Source organism: Streptopelia decaocto, assembly GCF_964273445.1.
Source record: "Streptopelia decaocto genome assembly, chromosome: 14".
Lineage (NCBI taxonomy): Eukaryota > Metazoa > Chordata > Aves > Columbiformes > Columbidae > Streptopelia > Streptopelia decaocto.
Window position 1 is genome coordinate 5,075,636 of NC_138669.1, and position 14,958 is coordinate 5,090,593.

A 14,958-nucleotide genomic window follows, 5' to 3' on the forward strand; every position below is an offset into this window, starting at 1 on the left:
TTGCTTTTTCTCTCTGCTACCAAACGTCCATTTTTGTTAAAGCTCTGTGAGATGATGGCTTGGAGAAGAAAGCTTGCCTTGTGTTGATTGAAATCAGCCAAGGAGCTCAGAGCTGCTGATGTGGCAGGGTAAAGACAGTAGCACTATGATACAGTTCCTTGGGTATCCAAGCTGAATACACGTTTGCAGGATGCACCAGCTAATGTGGGCGGTGATTGGGGTTGTGGAAGGCACAGCGTGAAGGAACTCATCACTTTGAAAACTAAACTATGAGTAAATACTTAGTTATTTGGCTTCTACCTGTAAGTTTTGTGTTCGCTGTCAGGAAGGCCTCATTTCAGGGATACTTTTCTGCTTTTGACTCCGAGTGCTTGACCCAGTAAAGACTTACTGCAAAAACCAAAAAATCTCATTGCTAATGCAGAATGATGCTGTGTCCCATAGCAGGACTTTGCTATACAAATAATGGTCTATATATCAATATGGGGAGGAAAAACAATTGAAGCAACCTAAAACCAACTTATTTTTGACACTGCAATTTGCTCTCTAGGGCGCTAAGAGAAAATAGCTGTGTCAATTAACTGTGTGCAGAAACAATTGGACCATTCAGCAATCACCAGACTACAAGAAAGGGGAAAAGAAATGCCAAAGTGTGCTTTTCGGGGAGAGATGAACCGGGGTGATATGGAGCAGCAGCAGCTCCGCGGGTGCCCGGGCAGGGCAGTGGGAAGGGGCTGGGATGGGGCAGAGGGAGCAGCATCCGTGGGGCTGCGGCCGGGGAAGCAGGAATGGGCTCTGTAGCAAAGCTCCTATGTGGCTGAATTTGACCCATGAATTAATGCTGTGATTTTCTTTTTCCAACCGCCCTCTTTTTTTCTTCCCCCCCCCTTTTCTTTTCCAACAGAATCCATCAGATAATACTGTTGGCACAAAAAACAAGCGCTTAGTTTTTTGCTCGCCTGTCTCACGCATGGTGCTGTGCATTGATTTAACGTCCGTGGCCTTTTTACACTGAGTTCTTCCAACATGTCTGTCATCACACTATTTGGGTAACAGCAGAAGACTGTAGGGCAGTGACACGGTTGGAGTTGTTTGCATTATTTACCTGGTGGTTTGTATTATTTACATCCATCGCTAATTATACGAGAGCTTAGAGGTGGCTGTGAAGTGGAGATGTGATGCTGCTGACAGCGGGCGCTCGCTGCCAGGCTGGGTGTGCACCAGGGGCTCAAGCGTTCGCCTGTCCTGCTGCCAGGGCGAAGTGGAGGGTTTGGAGGGGAAGGCTGCAGGGATACCCTTTTCATCAATCCCACCGTTTAATCCTCCCCGTCCTATGAAGATACCTGGGCACGGCCACCATCCCCTTTGGCTGGGGATGGGCAGATGTGGTGAACCATGTGCCTGGGGATCGCAGAGGAACCAGTGTTTTTTTTGTCAATTAAGACAAGAAAAAATGCAGCCAATTAAAGGGTGATTGGAGTCCTGTCCCCCAGTAACCACACCTCAATGGCATTAGGTGACTCTGTACCACCACCCTGGTGAATCAGGGATGGTGGGAAAGTGGCACTCTGTCTCATTTTCTTCCTACATAGAGGTTGGGTTTGTTTGTTTGTTTTGCACATCTGCTGCTTTTTATATTCATTTTTACAGCACCCTAGATGCACGTGAGCTGCCTGGCTGGCAGCTTTGCATCCTGCCTGTCCCCCCATGCCCAGGCTGCTTTGATATTCAGGGGGTGTCAGTGGCTCGGGGACGTGCAGCCTTGCTGAGCGGTGCACAGGGGGTTCACACAGCCCCTTTTTTCTCTCAAACTGGCTGCACTGGGACGTGCTGGTGAGCCAGGGCTTGGCTCTGCTCAAACCTTGCGTGCCCCGATGCACGGCTGCAGGCGCCTGCAGCCGCTCTCAGCAGCCTCTGGCTCCTCTCCAGGGGTGATTTATGGCTCTGCCCTGGCACGAAGCCTCAGCCGGGCACTGGATGGCGGCGTGACAGGGACACGGCACTGCCTGCTCGTCCCCGCAGTCACTGGGCAGTGCTGTGTGTTGGTGCCCACTGTTAAGCCAGGCTGGGTTGGAAGGTTTGGTCGCACCACGTGCTGGAGGGACAGTGTTGCTTGTGCCCCGTGGGCTGAAATCAGGCAGCTGGGGCCAGTCTGAAGAGCTGGTGAGAAACCTCGTGTTGAGGGTGGGCACATGTGGCCCCAAGACGTGTCACCCCAGTCTCTGCTCCCTGAAGATCCGCTGTACCACATGGCTTTTCCCATCCAGGTGACCCCGGTGCTGCCTGGGGGCATCGAGGGGGCCGGGGACTTGCTGGAGGGCCCCCAAGGAGCAGCTGAGTCCCCTAAACCTGCCAGACTTTGCCAGAGTTCCTATTGCAGGGGGTTCACACGGCAGCACTACCAGCTGCAGCCTGCCATGTGCGAGGCTGTCCCCTCCTAGGAGGAGGTCTCCAATGTCACCCCGATCGTGTGTCAGCCCTGCTCCCTGGCTGGGCGAGGATGGAGCGCTGGCTTCACCGGCTGGTGCTGGGGAGGGGTGTGGGGGCACCACAGGGGTCCTTGTAACTTCATTTTGTGCTGGGAAGAGTCGTCACCATTTTACAGAGAGGGATTTGGGAGCACAGTGAGGAACACCCCCAGACGCCTGGACATCTCCAGCGATGGTCCTTGGCTCCCTGCTCATGCACAGACTCCTGACCCATGCTGCCCATCTTATTTTTCCTAACAGAGATTCAAACTCTGCCAAGAAACTGGGCAGTGGCCCCTCGCTCTGGCAGCCTGCTCCCCATGCCCAGCTACATCCCGCAGATGTGCTTTGCACTACCTGAACTCATTTTTTTTTAATAGAAGAGACCAAATGTTTGCAGGGAGCCCGAAATCCCGTGTGCTGTGGGGTGGGCAGGGGCTGCCAGGGGGCAGCTCACCCCGGGGCAGCAGCTGCTGCCCGCTCGGGCACTTCTTGTCTTTCCTGGCCCCTGGCGCTGTAAGTTAACACTCCACAGGCGGGTCCAAAGAGGATTTCAACGAAACCTGAAGCTTGGGAGGAGAGATTATGCTGCAGAAGTGGCCTGGGAGACTGTAAAATATGCACTCCCACAATCACCAAAGAAGGAATTGGATTTGCTCCCCGGGGAGCAGGGTCATCCGTGGTCTCAGTAACAGCATCTGAGGGGGGAGATAAATGCCTTGAAGATAGGTCACCCCCTTCTTTCTCAGCGTGGCCCCGCTGAGCCTCCCCAGGGCCCTGAGAGTGCTTGCTCTCCCAAAATTTGGTGCCTCCTGGTAGGTCACTGCTTAATGAAAACCAAGTTTAGGACAGATGCCCGTGAAAATGTCCCCAGTGTGGCCGGCCCTTCACTTGTGCGAAGCAGCACCCAGGAGAGTAAAGGAGTGGGGTGGCCTTTCCAGGGGTGTTTGTCCTCCCCCAGCACACCCTGCCTGTTCTCCTGCACCCGGGAGGGAGGGCTGCCAGCGGCCTCTGCCCCCAGGGTGCTGGTTTGGGATGAGATGGCCTGTTCCGGGTCCTGCAATGCTGGGAACAGAGCTGAATGCTGCTTTTGTTTGGGGTGGTTTGCTGGTTTCTGAGGCAACTGTATCTACAGAGCAAGGAGAGCTGGGCTGGGGAGACAGCTCATCATGTCCCATCCCATCCCTCAGGACTCGGTGGGATGTGCTGACCCCACAGCCCGCTGTGCTGGCTCAGGGTGTGGGTGCTGCCCCACCAGCCCTCCTGCCCATCCTAGGGGCTCTGCCCACCAAGGGTTTTGATGCTACTACTTTATCTCTCTTGACATCCTGGGGAGAAAAACCAGAGTGGTCATCTTCAGTTCACTCCTCTGGAGCCTGCAAAGGTGCAGACCTGGAAGGGGTTTGGAGAGGAGTGATGTGCTTTTCCCAGTCCTTCAAGGTGTCGCTGCCAAGGTCGTTCTGGCTCTTAGCAGGGTCTCGTACCCAGAGTGCAACCCTGGCCGTGGTGAGCGTGATCCTCTCTGTGTCCCCCATCATCTGACACTGTGTGCCCTCTAAAGACGGGTCTGGAGGAGCGTGGTAGGGTGGTGGTTTTTGAGGCAGAGCTGGAGGAACCCCACACAGAGCTGCTCTGCTCCTCTCCTCCCTTTTTCACTCATCTCATGTTCTGTGCAATGTGGCATAATCCTTGGTCTTGGGGCCATGGAGAAGCCCAGCAGATGCAGCCGCGGGTACAGGGGCAGCCACTGCTGTGGGCCAGGTGCCCGACTCAGGGGTCTAGAGCCGGTCCTGGCAGCCTGAGAGTGACAAACTGCAGAATGGGCTGAAAGGGACTGTCACGGAGCCAAGGAGAGCTGTGTCACTGCAGCTCGCGTGTCTGCTGGGGCTGCTGTCACCCTCTTGGCACAGCCCGCACTCAGCCCCGTGGGGCTGCCTCCAGCTCTGGATGCAAATCCAGACCCCATCCCTTGAGTGGCTTCGGGTTTGCACCAATGTCCCCTGGCACCCCAGCCCCTTCCCAGTGAGATGCCACCTGGCAGCAGCGGCTTTCAGGCTCGCGTCCTCTGCCCTGTGCTCCCTGGGGACAGCTGCACGTGGGTGAGCGCTAGCAGAGCCGTGGCTTTTCTTTTCGAGGGAAGGTGGGTGCAGTCTCTCTAGGGCAGCGCTGCCCCTCAGCCCACCTTCCTTTGCAGGAGCGAGCTGCCTTTTCACCCCGTCCCTCTTCTCTCCCGCAGGCACGTACCAGGGCCAGTTCACCAACGGCATGCGGCACGGCTACGGGGTGCGGCAGAGCGTGCCCTACGGCATGGCCTCCGTGGTGCGCTCCCCCCTGCGCACCTCCCTGTCCTCCCTGCGCAGCGAGCACAGCAACGGCACCCTGCCCCAGCAGGACTCCCCCGCCGCCAACCCCGAGAACCTGCCCCTCTCGCCCACCATCACCCGCGGGGGCTTCGCCCTCAGCCTCTACGCAGATGCGGAGGCCGGCAAGACCAAGAAGGGCGGGCTCTTCCGCAGGGGCTCCTTGCTGGGGAAGCTGAAGAAGTCCGAGTCCAAGTCATCCCTGGCCAGCCAGAAGAGCCGTGTCAGCTTCCTCAAGAGCGAGAGCGGGATCAGCTCGGCCGCCAGCGATGCCACCTCCACCGTCAGCCTGGGCGAGGGTGCCGAGGGTGAGGAGTACCCACCCTTTGAGTCCGACATCGATGCCACCACCACAGAGACCTACATGGGTGAGTGGAAGAATGACAAGCGTGCCGGCTTTGGCGTCAGTGAGCGCTCCAGTGGGCTGAAGTATGAGGGTGAGTGGCTGGACAACCTGCGGCACGGCTACGGCTGCACCACGATGCCCGATGGCAAGAAGGAGGAGGGCAAGTACCGCCACAATGTCCTTGTCAAGGGCATGAAGAAGCGTGTGATACCCCTCAAGAGCGCCAAGATCCGGCAGAAGGTGGACAGGAGCGTGGAGGGGGCTCAGAGGGCCGCGGCCATCGCCCGGCAGAAGTCAGAGATCGCAGCATCCAGGTAGGTGCTTGGGGCTGCCATGCACAGGTCCCCATGGCGGTGGTGGTCCCCATCCCACGTGTCCTTCTGCAGCTGTGTTATGTGTCTCCTCGCTGTGCACTGGCAGTGGGGTCAAATGTGTCTCCTCACAATTTCTATAGAATTATTTTTACTAAATGTTGGCAGAGTGGGGCTGAGGTCGCTCCTGGCAGCCCAGGAGTGCTCAGGACCTGTCATCCATCTGGCTTCCTCTCCTGTCCACCTGCAGCCCAGTCCTAGGGGGAGCCGGTGGCCAGCAGGGATGCTCAGCGGGACAGGGAACGGGAGCTGGTGGGATGGGGAGCACTCTAGAGTGCTATGCCAGGCTGCTGGAGCTGCTGGGTGTCATTGACGGGACAGGATGGCAGTGGGGTTTGACTGTGAATCCAGCAGGCTCCTGAGCAGCTGGTGGGACATGTCCCAGATGAATCGGATCTCCAGCAGAGCGCAGTTCAGCCCCAGAGGCACGAGCGTGGCTCTGTGGGGAGTTTATGTGATGCATTGGCTCAACTTAGCTGGGATTGCCCCCTTTTGTCCCCCCAGTTACTCCTGGCCAGACCCCAGGAGTGGGTAGGAGGCTGTGGCAGCTGGCAGCATGCCTGGGGATGCATGTGCAGCGGCATGCAAGAGGGAACATGCGAGGGGCTGCTGCAGCATGTGGCATCTCTTGTCACACCAGTGTCCCTTGTGCTGGCAGGCACGTGGGCACCGTGTTGCCCCTGCACTGCCCGGTATGTTGGGACCAGACAGATGGGCTCTGCTCGGAATTAGCTGCATTAGAAATTAGCAGGAAAGTGCAGTGCTAATTGCTCTACCATCCCTCCTGGGACGGAGGAGGCAGGAGATAAAAGAGAAGCTCTGGGGTCTGCCTGGAGAGGGCAGGGAGAAACCTCGTCCGCCCGCTCGTGTCCCTGCCTGTGTCTGAGCTGTGCTGGCAGCACGGTGCTCTTCCCACAGCATGCTGGCCTGGCAGGGACCAGAGATTGTCAGGCAGGGTTGGAGTCTTCACTCTTCTCCTCTTTCTCGGGCAAACATGGTTACAAAAGACCTCGAGGTTTTACCTTGCCTCTCCATCCAAACCTCGCCCCGCTCAGCCTTTGCTTAGCTGCTGGGCAGCAGGTGGGACTCTAGGACTGTCCAGCCTTGTTCCTTTGTAGTGCTGTTTAATTATCAAAGTTCCTTCATTACAAAGCAGAGATAGGGAATAACAGCCAATAATAATTCCCAAGCCCCATCCCTCCCCTCCTAGAAACCCCGGCTGGACTCTCCTCATGGCAGTTTCTGCTCCAAAGTTTTGTGGGGAATGTGATATTTTAATATTTTTTTTAGCAAAACCCAGTTGCCTGGGAGCCCAGCAGAGACAAGCTAGCGGGACTGCAAGTGAAACGCCATGCAGGGCCAGCTAGGGTAAAAATAACATGCTGGGGTGGCGTGGGGCCCGCCGGATCCTGCTGGCAGGGCAGGCTCAGCCCAACACCAGCTTTGCCCTGCCTGGGAAAAGCGTGCAGCTGCGGCACAGGTTGCCCGTAAATAAGGAGGCTGGAGCTGCAAAAGCTGCTCCCCGAGAGCTCGGCTGGTTTACACAAGCCTCTTTTTATTATATACTATTTACACTTCGGATCAAAAGCAGCTCTGCAGTGTTTTCCATCAGGGGCTGGAATGCGCCTGCTGCCCTGACGGGGGACTGCATCCCTCCCCGGCACGGCTGGGGAATAATTTCCTATTAAGGAAACCTCAGAGCTGGAGGAAATAAGACGTTAAGCCAGTTTTCCTCCAGGGAGTCCTCCCCTCGCAGACCCTGCGATAGAGCGGCTGTTGTGCAGGGAAGAGGCGGCTGCTCGCCCCAGCCGTGCGGAGCCCCCAGTGCTGTTCCTATGGCTGAGCTGGAGCCTCTACAAGGAGGAGAACTTGGGCTCCTGTCAACTATAACTCAGCGTTTCCATCAGCGTTTATTCCTGGTGTACGTTGCTCTGGGCAGAGCCACTCTCTCTACCTGCTGCTCTTCGAAAATCTGGCTTGTGACTCTCCTTCCTCCTCCTTTCGGCTCAGCTTTAGAGTCAGAAGTAAACAGATAATTCTACCCTGAGAGGGTCCTCACACTAAATCTCAGCTCTGCCACCGACTTTCTCTTTGGTCTTGAACCTTGCCTCAGTTTCCACACCCAGGACAGAGAGTAATTGCAGACAGATTGTGCAAATCAATTATTACGGTTTATAAAAGGGCTGTACTATCATTAGCATTGCCCTGGCGTGTAACTACTTGGTGGCATTTTCTAGATGGGGCATTTGTATTTCTCCTGAGATGGCAGTGTGTACCTTACCCAAAAAAATGTCCTTAAGGCTACACAAATCCTTTTTATGAGGGAGATATGACATATCTGTATGTAAGATTATCTCTAGGAACTAATTAGCAAGACCCAGCTGTGCAGATGCCTGACAGTCTCCATATACCTATGCTCTTGCATACAGATGTTTGAGTTACATTTGCTTCTGGCACTTGTGGCAGAGGCCCTTGCAGAGCTAAACTACTGTGATACCCAGATTTCTGCTGTCTGGGAGTGAAACATCAGGAGAAGACCAGATTTCACTCTTTTGTACCATAGAAGGCATAGAAATCCTGAGGAAAACAAGCCCAAGTGGCCAGCTGTTGCCTGCCCTGCTGCCTGTCCTGCCTGAGCAGCACTGCCCTGGCCTCTTTGGCTCCTTCCCGAATCCTCCCAGGCTGGAAATCCAGCTGCTTTCCCTGTTGTGTAAGAGGATGAGGACAGAGCTGGCATCTCCTTGCCACTGGATAACAGAATGGTGATTTTTTTTTTTTAATTATTTTGGTGAAAATCATTTGGCGTGGGGTCATGCTGTCCTAAACAGCCCATCCCAGCTCAGCCCAGGCAGAGCCCCTTGGTGCTGCTCAGATGTCAGACAGAAACCCGGGGCACATCTGTCAGCAGTACTGGGGATCAAGTCATGGGCTGGAGCTACTGGAAGTTCAAGTGTGGTGAATCCTGCCCAGGCTTCTGGGAGAAAAGCCATCCTGGAGCGCAGCCTCTGCGGCAGCCAGCACACACAGCTTTACTCCTGCCCAGGGGAAACCACAGGTGGACATGGGGTTAACACGTGCTGTATGATGTCTGTTAGCTCTGCCTTGTGCTGCTGGTGCCCTGGGACTTGCCTTGCTGTGATCCCAAGGGATTCGCATTGGAGCTGGAACGCATCCGTTCCCGTGGTGCCAGGTGAAGGCACCACCAAGCTGTGGGTGAGCCAGTTAAAAACCATCCCAAGGTGTGTAATGGTGGCCCTGGTGTTTGCTGGGCACATGGGCTGGTGCCACATGGGGTGCTCTGCACCCCTGGGTGCTTGGGGAGCAGCATGTGCTCCCCTGTTGGGTGGGGAGGATGGTCCCATTGAGAGCAGGGAGACAGAGCATGGAGGTAGTCAGCTTTTGTCCCTTCAGAACAGATTAAAATAAAAGAAAAAGCAAGAGGAAGGGCGGGACTAACTGTAGAAGGAACCTTTGATTATTTTGAAAGCTGTATGCTTTGTATCCAGGCAGCTCATACAGGACACTTCCTTCTCGTTGGTGCTTTTGGTGGTCAAAATGAGTGCAATTACTACAAATCCCACTTCTGTCCCACTGCAATAGCGTCTGCCATGGTCTGCTGCTGCACGTGGTTGTGCTTTCCAGTGACTTGGACCAAAATCAATGGAAGGACTTGGCTGCGTGTCCTGCAAGGCACAGGTCTGGCCACACTCTGAAATCGTTTGACAGGAGTATGTCTTGTAAACAATACCTCAGATGTATCTGCCAGATGTCCCAGGATCAATAGGAAAGCAAGATAATAGAGGCAATAATGGCTGGTGCTTCACCTGTTTGTCTTCAGACACTGACCCTGAAGCCACTGTGCATCTTGGGTGTTTTATGCCTGGAGAGTACAACTAAAAATGAATACATTTTGGATTTATTTTTTGTTTTGATGTAATATCTGTAGAGGTCCTGCACTACTGCTGCTTGGATAGGTACCTGTAAGAATTTCTAAACCGCATTCTGAAATGTTAGGCTTTCATTCCTGTTAACGTCAGGTTTACTCATCGCAGTGAGCCTGGGCCATGTTTAGGCACCCCAGAGCTGCGGTGAGCGCTTAGCGCCAGAAATCACACCGGTGCGGCTTCCCCGGCAGTGACACGTGGGCTGTTGCCTGGTTTTGAAGCCCAGGTTGTTTTTCTGTCCATACCCATGTCTTTGGAGCATGTCTTAGCTCTCCTTTCAAATGACAAGAGTGCTCGATGGCTCCCGTATCACTTTCCAAACCTCCCCTGCCCAGCCGCATTCCCGGCAGCGCTGCTGCCGTCTCCCTGTGCTCAGCATTTCCAGCCTGTGTGGCCAGGCGGCAGCGAGCGGCTCCTTGGGGAACGCGGGTGTATGGTGCAAATGACGTCCCGAAATCGCTGGAGTCAGCAGAGCCTCCTGACTAAATAAGGGCAGGCAGAGCAGAGCTTTATCAGCATTGCCCGAGCGCGACAGCTGAGAGCCGAGGCCCATGGCAGCCCACGCTGCTGGAGCTCAGCTGCATATTACACCGATAAGGTGCTTTATTTGGCACAACTCTGCCCCGGCTAGCCCCCCAGCACCCTCGGGGGTCTGTGCCACCGGTGGGGAAGGTGAGCCACTAAAGCGATGTCTTCGCGATGCAGCTCTCTGGTGAGAACAGAGCAGGGCTGGTCTGATGGCCACGGTGGCCTCGACCATCCTGGGGCTGATGGAACAGCTCGGCTCCCCCAAGGCCGGTTCGCACCTGGGATTTTCAGGTCTGCGCAACCTCGAACTCAGACTTGGGACTTTGCTCTGAAAGAGTTTTAGGATTTTTTAAAAATATCCTTTGTTTTCTGTTTTCCTCAGCTTTTAGCTAGGGGCACAGGCTTCCCCAGACCTTTAGGACTGAGGCTGGAGAGCGGGATGCTCACAGCCATTCTGCAAGAGTGCGCAGCAGGGGGTCAATGTGGTCCCTGCTGGGCAGGCTCCCCTCTCGGGAGAGCTGCTGATCCTCCTTTTGCTCCAGGACTGACATTGCTGTGTGATGGCTGCCTGTGTAATGAGGAGGCAGCAGCTGGCAGGAGATGGGCAGAGCTATCCTGGCCCTGGCTGGGATACTGGCTGTGATTCGCCTCCGAGTGGGAGCTGCCAGGGAGGGACGTGAGCGATGGGAGCAGCATTTCTGCAGCTGTACGATCAGACACTGAAGATGCCGCAGCCTCAAGAGGCTTAAAAGATGTGTGAGTGCAGGTGAAGTGGGGACAGGACTGCCCTGGCTTCATTAACCCCCCCAGACTCCCTGTGGGGTGCAGGGGGAGTCTCACACCAAGCAAAGTGCAGTCACACCTGGAGGTGGTTGAGCAGGGGGAGCCAAGGGCAGGTTTTTGTTGGACGGGTCTTCTGGCTACCCCATAGCGCCCATAGTGGGAATGAGGATCTCGGTGTTTCCGTAGACAGGGCTTGGAGAGAGCCAGCGCACACATGGGCAGTAGGAGAAGGGAGGGCAGAAATGAGGGCAGCTGCATGGCTCCTGCCATAGCTGGGTGCCAGGACACAGCGGTGGGGGGATGCTCCTTGGTCCTGCTCTCCCAGCAAAGATGTTTCTCACAGAGCTCAGTGTGTTTATAAAAAGGATTATCTTGTTAATTCACTCTTGGTTAATAGAAACCCAGTCACTGGCATCTGTTTCCACACCAACCGAAGCCCAGGGCTGGGACTCTTCTGCCTTCTGCATGGCACTGGTGACAGCTCCCTCGTTCCTGTGAAAACCACCGAATAAAGACCTTTTCCCCTTGCAGGTCCTGGGCAGGCATGACCTCCTCTACATGGCTTATCAGCACAAACTGAAGTCAGTATCCAGGAAAACTATCCATGGGGGCTGTGAGGGGAAACGTGCCTGGCCTGTGTCACTGTGGCCAGGACCACTTCAGCTTGGGTTTCCTTCACAGCTCTTGGAGCAAGAACACCAAACACCCCTGGCTGCCTCGTGCCATGGTGTGTTGTCACTGCGTGTGGTTTGGTGAGGAGGAATACTTCCACATGAGCTCCCTTGCACCCAGATGAGGAGCTTGGGGACTTTGTGTCATTTGTGTCCCAGAGCCAGGGGACAAGCAGCCCTGTCCCAGAGCCAGGGCTTGGTTTTTAGAGCTTCATGATGAGGACTGAGCGGGTCTGGTTTGAGCTCAGTTGGGCTGGGTTTTTGTGGTTTTGTTGCCTCAGAACACCAGTCTCCAGCTCAGTAGAAGTCCTACCTGTTTCAAAGTGCTGCCTGACCCTCGTCCCACCCCAAAAGGCCCTTGGGCTCTCCCCTTCTTCTAGCTCACCCTGGCTGTCAGAGCTGGGCAGGGAGCAGGCTGCAAGGCTGGGGTCAGCCCCTCTCCACTCCTGGTCCTGTGGGGTCACCGGACCCCAAGGTTAGGGTCCAGCAACAGGATCAAACACCTGCCCAGGACCCCCACCATGTCTCCACACCTTGTGCAGGACTTTGCGGGCTGGAGGGGTTTGGTGCCATGACAATGAGTGATGGCAGTGACGCCTTCACCCCTTTCTTTCAGCCCTTTCCTGGAATGGCCTCATCTCCAGCCCGGGTTGGCTGCGGCTCCAGCACTGACACATTTTTGGCCCATCGTGCTCGTTACGCTGAGATGCGTTTTCACTCCAGACGAGGGTGCGCACGACTTTATCTGTTTTCCACCCGCCTCGCATGAATTTCCTTAGGCGCTTTCATGCCCTATTAGGGTAACAGGGAGCGTCCAAGGAGAAAGCTTCTGTTGGGCAGCAGACTGCTTTCTCCAGGGCTTCCCAAGTCTTTGGGGTTGAAGCAAGCAGGGCTGTGGCTTGCAGGGATCCTCTCAAGAGGAGCGGAGTCGGGTGGCAGGACATCAGCACCAGGGATGGGAAAGTGGAATTAATGGGCTGTTCATTCTGACCTTGTGGGAAATCCTTATCTCAACAGCTTACAAACACAGAGAGGGGAAAAAAATGAAGTGTGACTTCAATTTTCGAAAATGGCTGTGGAAAATGGTAGTTTGTCATTCAATTGATCTGCTGCCGCATGGAGCAGGAAGGCTTTGACTCCCGTCCAGATGCTTGTAATCAGCTGGCAGGGAGCTGGGCTTTAAAATCATCTGATCCAGTCAGGCTTTGCTCAGAGGTTATCGTCATTTCAATGGAATGTGAAATAGGCTAATCTTGAAAAAGATGAAATATTTAAGTAAAATGTCCAATTTAAATATAAAGCCTGAGATACAGAAACCCTCCTTCCTCCTGGACGAGGAGCATTTTTTCTCAGTTTACCCTGGTGCTGAGCCAGAGCGCTTTGGCTTTCTGAGTCCAAGTTTTTGTTGTTTTGCTCCTACGAGGCTTGCTGAGCCTTCAGACAGGGCCAGGAGGGACCTGCTGTCCCGCTCCCCTGGGCGTCCTCAGCAGCCCCAGGTGCAGGGGCAGAGGACACGGGCGCTGCAGCCCTTGCAGCTCCCTCCTCCCTCTTGTATCTCCTGGACCTCAGATATGGGAATGTCAACTTGAGAGACCTATGGGCCTGGGAGAAAAATGCTTCTGCCTTAAATTTTCTTTAATAATTGGGCTTCTCACCAAATTCATTATTTTGAGATAACCGCCTCCTTTCATTTTCTAAAAAAAAATAAAAAAATAAAAAAAAATAAATCTTGCTTTTCTTTCTTGATTGGAAAAAATAAATGACAAAACAGATAATGCAGTTCTTTACTCTTTTGATTTGGATTGCTGAAATCTGAAACATACTAGACTTAGGAGCCGCTAGAATCTTTACATCTAGAAAAACAACAATCTTACGGAGAAACACACTTTCTGACCTATTTTAGTGCTGGCGGGGCTGGCAATCGGGTAAAACATGCTCAAATTGTGGATGCTCCCTGCATGGCAGAGCTTGAGGCTGGGCAGGAGCTCCTCGGTCAGGCTGGGCTCCCTCAAAACAAATGGCTGCTGCACCCTGGTGTTGTCTCGGGAGTGGGAATTCATTCCCCTGGGCAGGACAGGGAGCAAGCAGGAGCACCTGGGGGGTGAAAGGCTGGAAGATCCTGATTGTGCGTGTAAAGAAATTTTTATGCACTTATCAGTGGAATAACCCGGTTGCTTTGATCTTGCTGTGGTAGCTAATTCAAGGTGTGGTGGAAGCTGGACTAGATCAGTGGTGTTTGTGCCAAGTCCCAAGGCTGTGCTGCTCTGGGAGATGCTTCTCTGGGGTCCACTGGACCCATGCCCAGGGCAGCACGAGGAGTGCAGACCTAAAATCCAAAGGGAGGAGGGAATCCAGTTGACAACTGCAAATCGCCCCTTTCTTCCCCCAAAGATGTCTCTCTGAATGCTCTCAAAGCTGCCCCAGCCTGACTGCGCAGGCAGAACGGGCTCTGGTGGGATGCAGAGCTGCCTGTCCTGCCCACCTGCAGCCGGTGCAGTGGCGCCGGGGCCACGGTGCCGGTGGCCCTTTGAGCCGGCAGGCTCTGGCTTGCACCGCGCCATTTAGAGCCGGCTCCGGGCAGCTGCCGCTGGCATCCCAGGGCTGCGGGGAACCGGAGAGCAGCTGCGGTCTGTGCCGGCCCTGCCGGCTCGGCGCAGCCCACAGGCTCCCATGCGGGCTGGCACGGCCAAGCCCTGATGGCTAGCTGCCCACCCAGCCCCTCTCGGCTCGCAGGGCAATTAGGGTGGTGGAGATTAATTGAGCAAATCTCCCATACGCAGGGCTGGGGTGCGTAGGTTGTCGTCTTATTGAAGACAGCTGCAGATCTGTCTGCTGTAAGATTAATATCACTTTAACTGTTCTGAGGGGAAGTATCCCTTGGTGAAAGATGCAAGTGGCTCTGTGCTATTTAGAGCTGAGGATAACATTTCGGTATTTTAAAAATTCACCAAGTAATCATAAAGGCTAATGCTTGCTGAGCTCATTAGGTGGCAAGGAGCTCTGCCAGGCCTGTGCTCCTGAAGCACTGCACAGAAAAGGATGCTTTTCCTCTGGTTGAATGGCCTGTTTGTGCCCTCTCTGTGGAAGGGAGGAGAGAAGGTCCGATTTATCCAGCTAAGCAGCCTGGGCACGTACAGATTGCCACCGTTTCTGTGTAAGTGCTGGTACCAGGAGTGAAAACCCTGGGGCATCTTGTCAGCTGGCTGCAAGGGAAGGGAGGCTGGAGGGCAGAGCTGCTCTGCAAGGTCAGGGTGGCTTCTCTTTTTGTATTCCTTTTACAGTGGCATGGACGTGTTTCCTCTAGGAGGCAGTTTGTATATTTTTTATGCTTAACTCACCATTAAGACCACACCTTGCAAATGCAGAGTCCTTAATATAAACCAGCAAAGACTCAGGTGCTCTAGGGATGTCAGGGTCTAAATTGAGTGGCTGCGTGTACACTAGTGATGGAGCAAAAAGAGAAGAGTAAAATGTACTGCTGGTTCTC

General features: G+C 54.6%; 2 protein-coding genes across 3 annotated transcripts in view; one reads left to right on the forward strand and one right to left on the reverse strand.

The window, feature by feature from the left end:
- LOC309445868 (oxidative stress-responsive serine-rich protein 1-like) overlaps positions 1 to 14,958 on the reverse strand; it is a 174,741-nt gene that overhangs the window by 18,906 nt on the left and 140,877 nt on the right. The window lies entirely within an intron of this gene.
- The window catches only part of JPH2 (junctophilin 2), a 32,602-nt gene that overhangs the window by 3,348 nt on the left and 14,296 nt on the right, over positions 1 to 14,958 (forward strand). The window contains exon 2 of the mRNA XM_082065625.1: positions 4,705 to 5,488. Coding sequence (XP_081921751.1) covers positions 4,705 to 5,488 — 784 coding nt within the window. The remainder of the gene's footprint in view (positions 1 to 4,704; positions 5,489 to 14,958) is intronic.